Source organism: Perca fluviatilis, chromosome 21 (assembly GCF_010015445.1).
Source record: "Perca fluviatilis chromosome 21, GENO_Pfluv_1.0, whole genome shotgun sequence".
Classification (NCBI taxonomy): Eukaryota; Metazoa; Chordata; class Actinopteri; order Perciformes; family Percidae; genus Perca; species Perca fluviatilis.
The window spans coordinates 21634035-21644624 of record NC_053132.1 but is presented as its reverse complement, the minus strand read 5'-3'; the positions used below and the strand labels follow the sequence as shown (position 1 = coordinate 21644624).

Sequence of the window (10590 nt, the reverse complement as noted above, 5' to 3'; positions counted from 1 at the left end):
GATGTGACGTGAGCAACCTGTCTGAAATGTGTAAGTCTTCTGGTAGCTGTGCCAAGAGAAATCGGTTACTTATATGAATTCACTTGCCACATACCGAAGAATTTCCAATCCATCACGTTTCTGAAATATTTTGTTCCGATGCTTTCATGGACTCTCTATGGGCTTCTCCCTTGACTGCATGCTTCCACGTCCCCCCGGTTGCCTGCGAGCTTCTCCTGACTATACAGTAATTTCTCTAGTGTGTGACAGAAAGTCGCGTGGTGATGACCCAATCAATAGCCTATTTTTACAAAAACGTCTGCTACCAGGCCATAACGTGAGATACAAGGTAATGGAACCTTTTATGCACACGGCACGACAAAGTGAGAGTTGGTTACCTCGCTGAGAAGTTGCCGGTGTGCCGCCGGTCGCCTGCTGCTCCTCATCTACCAGCTCACTCTGGCTGCTCTTTAGTGTTCCATTTGTCCCTGCAATACTTCAAACTGAACTGCTGTCAAAAAAATGCCGAAAATGGTCGTCTTGTTTTGTAGACTTATTACAAATGGAAAAATTAAAGCCAACTCGTGATTCACTAGTTAAATGCTTTTAATGTGAAGCTGCAGCAGGAGAAAATGTTTGCATTACTTCATACGGCATTTTTTTCGGGTAATGTTGCCACAGACACGCAATTTCGTAATAATGCAAATATATAAATATTGCAATAGGCCATAGGCTCAATCACCTCAGTTGGCGATAGTAACATATGGCTTATTTTAATTAAAATCTTCAAAATGAAAACCCTTTAAACAAGAAATATCAATGTTTTATTAAAAAAAAAAAAAAAAATCTAACTGGAGCACAGCTCCCATTGGTTACACATGATATCGCAGCTATGGCAACTACAGATCCAACCCAACTCTCATTACATTATTGATTCTGGGCTGAGAAATCTGAAAGGGAATTACAAATACATAAAATGACATTTCACCTTGCCTCATTTTAAAGGCTAAGTAACCAAACAAGGCACACAATTTATTTATCAGTGTCAAAGACAGAAATGTTAAAGACGATAAAAATGAGTGTTGCGCAGGTTTATTTTTGCCTTGATCCAACCTGGCAAGTAAGCAGAAGATCCAAAAACAGAAGTTTAAAAGACCTCCCAAAAACAACAGCGAAAATATTGTTGGTGTAAACCTATGGTGTACACATGCAAAGGTAGTCAACCTTGAAACACATTTTTTTTTCAAAAATAACATTTAAACAATCACACGACATTAACATTTAAAATATGTTTTCATCTCACAACTTGCCTCCCATTAAAGCCCCTGACTCACCAACCCGACCGCCGACCGTCGGCAGAAAAGCCAGTCCGACTGATCAGTACCCCCCCCCCCCCCACCCACCCACACAATTCAGTTGTGTGCGCGCTGTATTAATGTATGAGAATGCGACACATAGGACCTTTTAATACGCTGTAACTGCAGGCTCTGGTGTTCTCCAATGCCTCCCACATTACCCTACCCCCCCCATCCATCCCATTACCTTACAAATGACTTGTCTAAAGAGGATGTAGTGGTGGTGCAAGGCTTTTAGTCCAAGAGAAGCGCAGAGTCTTTGTTGTCTTTACAAAATGGGTGGGAGAGAGCTTTGGGCTTCCCAACAATGCTGGCCAGCAGCACCATTTATAAATCTTAACTCGTCAACAGCGCTGCAGCCGCAGGCTGACGTCGGCTGGTGGCAAGGTCTACGATTAGACCCACTGTGCAAGGATGACTGGAGACCGCTGGGAAATGATGACGGCTCCCGAGACGACCAATCACTGGGCGGTTCTTTCCATGTCCAGTGCAAATACCAACACGCAGCAAAAACAGTGTGTGTATTTGTGTTAACTACAAAGTTTCTTTTTCCTCGTCAGATCATTGTTAGCTTCTCCTCCTCGTCCCGAGCTGGTCACGACAGCGTAACACATTTTTCATATGGGTTAGAGAGAAAAAAAATAAAAATAAAGGCTGAGGATTGATCAGATGGCCATGGGGTCCCTTCTGGTGAAGGTGCAGTCCCACACGATGCCGTCCCCGTTGGGAAGATGGCTGGAGGGCAGGAGGACCCGTGTGAACCAGTGACTGGGGAACACAAGAACACATTACCTGAATTCATTCCATTTAAAATCAACCATTTTACCATCGTAAGACACGCTTCATTCAAAAGCCGTCTTGGTTCGTCCTTCTACTGTTCTAACAATCACGACTGGTTTGGTTAGTATGAACCCATAAATTCAATAAGCCCTTACTTCACCCATTTACATGTGAAAATATACTGGCTCCATACACGCGAAAAAGTATTGTTCATTTAAATGAAGCCTGGTGAGTTTGGTGATGGCTAATTTTTGGGCGGTTTCTGGTTAAACAAAAAAAGGATCTTACTTTCTCTGTCTACTCTTGTCAGAAACTTAATAGTGTACATCCACGACGTTCCACTTCCGGATTTCGGAGTTTTCTGTTACACGACTAAAACTACTTTTGAACGTACACATGTTCCACCAAAACAAGTTCCTTCCCGAGGCTATTTTGCAGCGGCACCGCTTAACACCGCCCAAGACGATTGTGATTGGTTTAAAGAAATGCCAATAAACCAGAGCACGTTTTTCTCCCATCCCGGAATGCCGTGTGGAAGGTCTGGCAATGCGATACTAGACACTTAATAACAAGAACAATGTGAGTAACTGTATCTACAGTCTGTAGTTACTGTAATTACCTCTCTATATAGCAGCAGTTGTATTTCTGCACTTTTTTTCCCCACCATTGTTGCCAAATCAACCACGACTAATATATATATATAACATTTTTACACGCACCATAACTGAACTCACCTCCTTTTTTCCACGCCCAACAGTAACTTCCAATTGTTTATCGTACCATGATGATATGGATTTTTGAACACCTGCGTTAGAACAGAAGAAAAATTAACAGCCGTTCCCGTGCCACTTTTATTTCCATACTAAATAACTTGGGAGTTATTTAAGCTTTTAGTCTTAAAATCCACAACTGTATACGCTCCAACGGGGGTCCAATAACGATTTGCATGCGGGTGTGCGTACCTTGCCCTTCTCCCGGAGTCTTGTGATCTCTTTTTTGTTGATGTGGCGCTCCACGCTGCTCTCTCCTCTGCTGATGAGGATGATGTGCCACAGGGTGAGTCCTCCGAGAGCCACCGCCACCGAGCTGCGGGGAGGACATATTACAACCTCCGCTTTCTGCTGGATGCCATCAACCTTTATCTGATTGAACATAAACGCGCTGAGGTGTTTTATTACCTGGTCAGCACCCAGAGGAAGATGATACTCTTGTAAGCAGTGGTCTCTTGGACAGCGTCGGGCGGAGGAGGGGTCTGATAGTATCTCTGAAGGGCACGGGAAATAGTAGTCAGCCCTTATTACTCATACGGACGCCAAATATGGAGTTATTTTCATTTCAGATCTGATCCGAGGAGGTTTCAGCTCACTGCTGTCTGAGGTCGTTTTGGCTCAGGATGAAAAAAAGGCTGCTTACAAGTATGTTTACATGTCCAACGTGCTGGATCTTGTTCCTGGTTAAGTGATCTTTGGGTGGCAAGGAGTTTCAAACTAATTGGTGTTCAAAGCCTAGAGTTGTTTGTTCATGCACAACCACTTTTGATACAAGACCCGTCCTGGTCAGAAGTGAATGTGAGAGCACTAAGCAAAGATCCTTTTCACGTCTCCTATTTCACTCTCTACTTGCCATCTGCGCTCCTGCTATGCCATCGTGCCACCGTCCGGCAGGTGCCACTGTACTAAACATTTCGTCACAGCTCCTCCCTAAAACTGGACACAGCCTCTACTCGTACCACTGGCAGCAACAAACTAAGATAACAGCTGGGTAGTAGTCTAGAGCAGCGGTTCTCAAACTGTTTTTTTTATTTTTTTTTATTATGTAACCCTTATGAAATATTTTTCAGCCAAGTACCCCTGACAGCACACAAAAAAAAAGGCCATATAAAGACATTACAGCGCTGCACTATCAGTGTCTGATTTATTTCATGTTTAGAATCACTAAATTCATCGAGGTCTAGATGTTAAAGAAAAACTCCACCCGCCGGTACTGGTGGTCATTTTTGTGTATACGTCCGATGTCCGAGACCCGGTGCCTTAACGACCGTTATCTACCAGACCGAATTAGCAACGCGGATTTCGGTGCCTTATTTAGGTGCCACTGAAATGCCTGCGCTTCTCTCTGATGCTCCGAAAACGGACGTTAGAACTGAAACATCGCCGCACGGGACGCTAGTTAACACTACACACTTCACAGGTAACGTTAGCCTACCGTTAGCTAGCAGCTGGAGTTATCAAGGTTAAAATACTGACCGCTAAACGGTGTAAAAGTGCGTCTGTATTTCACTGGAGAGGATTCCAACAACAGTCTGTAGCTGCCGTTGTCTGAAAAACAACACAGATGTTGCGTTCACTTGAAACTCGCCTCGCCAGCCTTGTGCTGCATTCAAAGTTATTGTAAAATACCCTTTTCCCATCCAGTGGTTGTTTTTGTCATTTAACAAGAATTTAATGGTGAAATAAGTTATTGTTATAAGTTATTACATTTTAATAAATCATTTAATTTTGACCTTGTGGCCTTAGCAATAAACAAGCCGTTCTTTAATGTCGCCGACTGTCGTTTTGTGCTCCTTTTTTAAATCAACTTTTTATGTGTCACCCTTTTCAGTCCTGAGTTTGCAGGTATGTGTCTAGACGTGATGGTGCAGCGTGAGAATTCTTCCGGCCTTACCTCTATAGCACTGTAGGCCTCCAGAAACAGTTCCTTGCTGCTGCTGCTGCAGTAGATGCAGCCCAGGGTCATGTATAGGCAGAAGGATAAGAAGTAGCGGTGGTTGAAATGGCCCACACAGTTGTTCAACCAGGCTGGAAGCATGTTCAGTTCAATGTGTACAACGTGGGGAATTTAAAAAATAAAAATAAAACATGAAGCTTTTATAAAACAAAAAAGTAAATTGGCTTTTTCCATGCATTCTCTTTTAAGCTTTTCTATGAGTTGGCTTGGTTGAAGGATACGACAGTGGTGGTCCATCTTCAAAACACACCTGGAATAAAGCCGAAACAGTTCAAATTAAATTTAAAAAAAGACAAAACTGACGAACTCTGTGCATGAGAACTTAATTTGGATTATCTTACGTGTTGCAGATGCTGCAGTGGTGCGTCCTGGGCGGCTTTGGAGCGATGCATTTCTTACACATGGACACTGAGGGAATATGAACTTTGCCCTTAAAGAAAAAAATGAAGATGATGTAAGTCAATCTAACAAAGAAGTAGACAGACAGCAGGGATACACACTAATATTTTTAAGCACTGGCCAACAAGCCCCTAAATTTGTCCATTTAACAAAAGGAGTAGACCGAGACATTTGATCTATATGGTTCAAAAGCACAAGTGAGGAAACATCTTTTTTTGTAAAACTCCTGATGGCTTTGAGGACACCTTTTACCCTGTGGTAAGCCAACGCGCCGCAGAAGGCAACCACCACGTAAACAATTTTTTGCGCTCCTTTAGCCGAGATGTGTCAGCGTTTTCCTCTCAACCTTATGAGGCGTTTGGTACCTTGGGCGGGTGTCCGGGGGAGGTGGTGGTGGCCTTGTAGTAATGGAAGACCACCATGAGAAGAAGCCAGTGGCCACAGCAGAGGTGCCAGACCACCAAGGGCAACGGGTAAGTTCTGAGGATTGTGGGTAGGACGAACAGGTAGATGATGAGCACAACCGAGGTGGTCAGCAGTACGACTAGACAGACAAACACCTGAGAGAGGAAGACAGAGGACATGAGAGGGTGAGGAACGTAGTTTGGGCTCGGGCTGTGCCAATTATTCAAATTGTAATCGCAATTGCGAGAAACTAAATGTGACCGAGAACAATTACTTTGCACATTAACCTTAGGGGATCACCAGAGGCCTCACGATACCATATTATTGCGATTTCAAACATATTGCATATATTCTGCGATATATTGCAATTTATTACCTTTTTTCCCCCAACTTCAAATTATGTTTCCAAAAGGAAACTCCCCCACCCATCTTAACTTTTCGGGGATGTAGGAAGAAATAAAAGCACCCAGACTAGAAATCCCAACGGCTCACCACTCCGAACCAGCGGGTGACGTTGTCCACAATCCAGTAGACGGGTTCAAACGCGCAGTCCAGCAGCGTGTCGCCGTTGCTGAGGCTGTTGAAGTACAGTGACCTGAGCAGCAGCTTGCTGTAGCTCCACAGCTCCACAGACCTGCCGCTGACCCACGGCTTGAATCCCCAGCGTCGGCCTCCTTTCTGCGGGCGGCACAGCCGGCACCAGCACAGCGCTAGTCTCATGGCCCGGGAGAGCTGCCACCTCCAGCTGCTGCTCACACGCATGCCACCGCCTCTCCTACACACTCTGCCGTCCAGACACACACACACGCACAGAAACGCACACCATCCGTTACAAACGCAGGCCGCGTAAAAAAACAGCTCGTCGTAGCGCAGCCTGATTGCTGCGGAGTTTTCCATCGTCATTCTCTGCCTCCTTATGGAAAAAAAGTCAGTTGTGAGAGCTCCTGGCACATTTCAAAAAGTTAACAGACGGCCAAGAAACAAGAGCACTGGTCCCATTCTGTGACAGAATCCCCTGTGTGACACACGTCGGTCCAAGAAAAACAAGGACGGGGTAATGAGCTCCGCCCATCAGCCCATCAGCCCCATACAAATGAACTTCTCCTGTTAATAATTCACAGCAAATCCACAGCTCCAGGCCAAAAACCTCTTAGAAACATGCAGGGGAGATGCAGAGTGGTAACCCTGGAAGAGGGAGATGTGACGAGTTGAATATCTTAAGAAGGAAATAAAGTAGCTACCTGATCCAGGGCATCATTTCATGAAAGGGGAGGATTGGTTACACAGATAAGGCTTGATCAGCTGCTCCAAAATAGTATGGCATTAATAATGAGAGATGCTAACCAGGGACCTTTGGTTAGACCGTAACGTTAAGTCAACAACCTGCCCTCGTTCAACTGCTTCTTAACTACGTATCAAGAGGTGACCGCTGCAAACACATGGAAAAGCCTGTAAGTAGAGGTGCAAAGATTAATCGATTAAATGTCAACTATCAAATTAATCGCCAACTATTTTGATAATCGATTAATCAGTTTGAGTCATTTTTATATATATATAATATATATATAAAAAGAAAAGTTTTCTCTAATTCCAGCTTTTTAAATGTGAATATTCTCTAGTTTCTTCACTCCTCTGTGACCGTAAACTGAATATCTTTGAGTTGTGGACAAAACGAGACATTTGAGGACGTCATTGAGGGAAAACACTGATCCACATTTTTCACCATGTTTTGACATTTTATAGATCAAACAACTAATCGATTAATTGAGAAAATAATCGAGGGATTAATCAACTATGAAAATAATCGTTAGTTGCAGCCCTACCTGTAAGGGCAATAAGTGATGTAGCATAAAAACACACATGAAGGGCGCTGTTTTCCATTCTATCTTCATTAAAAAGGTGCTACATCCAACATTAATAAATCATGATGACCACATTCATTTTAAAACAGTGTAATTATGCAAATGTAGAGAAGCCCATTTCATCAGGGAAATATGGACACACACACACACACACACACACACACACACACACACACACACACACACACACACACACACACACACACACACACACACACACACACACACACACACACACACACACACACACACACACACACACACACACACACACACACTCTCTCTCTACAGGCCAAAAGTTTGGACACACCTTTTCATTCAATGCCTTTCCTTTTTATTTTCATGACTATTTACATTGTAGATTTTCACTGAAGGCATCAAAACTATGAATAAACACATATGGAATTATGTACTTAACAAAAAAGTGTGAAATAACTGAAAACATGTCTTATATTTTAGATTCTTCAAAGTAGCCACCCTTTGCTTTTTTATTAATAAGGGAAAAAATTCCACTAATTAACCCTGACAAAGCACACCTGTGAAGTGAAAACCATTTCAGGTGACTACCTCATGAAGCTCATTGAGAGAACACCAAGGGTTTGCAGAGTTATCAAAAAAGCAAAGGGTGGCTACTTTGAGGAATCTAAAATATAAGACATGTTTTCAGTTATTTCACACTTTTTTGTTAAGTACATAATTCCATATGTGTTCATTCATAGTTTTGATGCCTTCAGTGAGAATCTACAATGTAAATAGTCATGAAAATAAAGAAACACATTGAATGAGAAGGTGTGTCCAAACTTTTGGCCTGTACTGTGTGTGTGTGTGTATGTGTATGTATGTATGTATGTATGTATGTATGTATGTATGTATGTATGTTATATATATATATATATATATATATATATATATATATATTTATTAGCACAACAATGTTTAATGTTTAGGGCTGCAACTAATGGTTATTTTTTATTAATCTGCATTGATTATTTTCTTGATTAATTCATCGTATAATAATTTTGTCTAAATATACCACCACCCTATGTATATAGCACATGCAGCCACACCTCTGCTTGTGTTGCACAGACATTCATTGTTGGCTGACCAAATAGGACCCTCATTATTCATTTGTGTGTTATGTACCCGGCAGTGACCGATGGACCATGAGAGAGTGGCACCGCGCCACTCTCTCATGGTCTGTGCCACTGTGGCACACAGCCGGGCACCGCAGTCTCTATGGCAACCCGCTGTGCCCTAGCTCTGACCTTTGTAGAAAGGACGATCACTGCCAGCGTGTCTCCCATAGGGGTCTCCTTTTACTTAGTCCTCTACCTCTGTGGTGTGCCAGTCGGAAGTCAAAAAGAAGGAAGAAGCCCATTTCAGACTGGTTTTAGACGTCAACAAGCTGCTGGTTCAATATGATGATAATATAATACGGACAATATTTTGATGAGAAAAGCATGCAGATGCATTTTACGTGTATTGTTTTTAAGTCATGCAAAAACATGCATTACATCGCCACATCTGCTGATCAATAGCATTTTCTTTCTCTAATAATTAAGTTCTAAAACTTGGCCAAGTATTGATGAAGAAATGCAATGCAATGCAAAGATAGACTAATTACGTTCATATTATAGGGTTATGGTTATTAGAAAATTGTTTAGAGCTGAAACAAATAGCTGGTTATTAGACAAATCAATCAAAAATGGCAGACAATATCCTGTCCCAGCAGCTCCAATATGATGATTTTGCTGCCTTTTCTCTGCTTTACTTCATTGTCAATTAAATAGCTTTGGGTTTTGGAATGCTGATGAGACAAAACAAGACATCAGGGGACTCACTTTGAGCTTTGGAAAAGTTCAGTAGCCATTCCCACTATTTTCTGACACAGATTAAGTTAAGAATTGTGGAATACAGGAAATGATCTGCAGATTAATTGATCATGAAATGATTGTTGCTTCCAACTAGAGCTGGGCAATATATCGATATTCTATTGATATCGTGATATGAGACTAGATATCATCTTAGATTTGGGATATCGTAATATGGCATAAGTAAAGTGATGTCATTTTCTGAACTTACCAGACTGTTGTAACTGTTCTATTATTTGCCTTTACCCACTTAAGTCATTATATCCTCATTACTGATGATTATTTATCAAACATTTCATTGTGTAAATATTTTGTGAAAGCACCAACAGTCAACACTACAAAGGTATTTGGTCAAAACTATCTTGATATTTGATTTTGTACATATCGCCCAGCCCTACTTCCAACCCTAATATTATGAATTCATAATTATTTACAAGTAATTTATTTTCACAGTCTAAAAGGTCACATTACAGAAGTGTCTGAGTGAAATGAATACAACGTTCCACCATTTGGAAATCATTTTGACAGTTATTAACATTAGCTCTAACAGCACACAAAGACCACAGAGAACACTACATCTGTCGAAATGGGGGCTGAAGAATTCAATATACCGAATGAGATAACGTTAAAAAAAATTGACAAACTGACTGACCGATTGAGTACTACTATCCAGTCTTAAAACTAAATATGTAACGTAAGCGTTTAGTCTTGTCAACCAGTAACGTTAGCTAGAAGACAACATTCCACCAATTAGCTAGCTAACGTTACAATCATGGTTACAATATATCATGCTTTACCGTTAGCTAGCTAACTGCTAGCTGCCTCCAGCTACCTTCAACCGGCCCACGATTAAGAGTCATTTTTAATAAATAAAAGTAAGTTCACACCAACTCGGAACAAACTTGACATTGCTGTACCTGGTCAGGTGAAGTGGGCGGACAAGCTTGCAGGTCAGGTCATAGTCAGGCTAAACTGTTAGCCACCACCAGATTGCAGCAGCAGACCCACGCATCAAGAGCGGCGATGCTCACGAAGATTGTCTATTGAACAGAAGTTCCATTAGCAAGCGGACATATCTGTCCGGCTAACCAGTCACTAGATAAACGTTTTTGTTGTTGTTGTTGTTTTGGTAAATGTAGCAGTGGAAGGTCAACTAACTGTTCCACCAGGGGTAAATAAGTTGGTGGTGGATTGGCTCCAAGTAGCCTGTTG

General features: G+C 41.9%; 1 protein-coding gene across 3 annotated transcripts; it reads right to left on the bottom strand.

Annotated features, from left to right (window-relative positions):
* Nucleotides 1–1378: 1378 nt before the first annotated feature.
* Nucleotides 1379–10427, bottom strand: zdhhc16b (zinc finger DHHC-type palmitoyltransferase 16b). Of its 3 annotated transcripts, XM_039787741.1 has the most exons (10): nt 10296–10427; nt 6138–6429; nt 5606–5800; nt 5183–5271; nt 5063–5091; nt 4779–4912; nt 3293–3378; nt 3077–3200; nt 2849–2919; nt 1379–2102 (listed from the first exon to the last, which is right to left on the bottom strand). In XM_039787741.1, exons 2-10 carry the CDS (start codon nt 6405–6407, stop codon nt 2000–2002), a joined length of 1101 nt encoding a protein of 366 aa, XP_039643675.1. In that variant the 5' UTR covers nt 6408–6429; nt 10296–10427; the 3' UTR covers nt 1379–1999. The 3 variants fall into 3 exon arrangements, with proteins under 3 accessions (XP_039643675.1, XP_039643674.1, XP_039643676.1); XM_039787740.1 differs by lacking the exon at nt 10296–10427 and having other exon boundaries at nt 6138–6830; XM_039787742.1 differs by lacking the exons at nt 1379–2102; nt 2849–2919; nt 3077–3200; nt 3293–3378; nt 10296–10427 and adding an exon at nt 4267–4432 and having other exon boundaries at nt 6138–6830.
* Between the last annotated feature and the right edge of the window lie 163 nt (nt 10428–10590).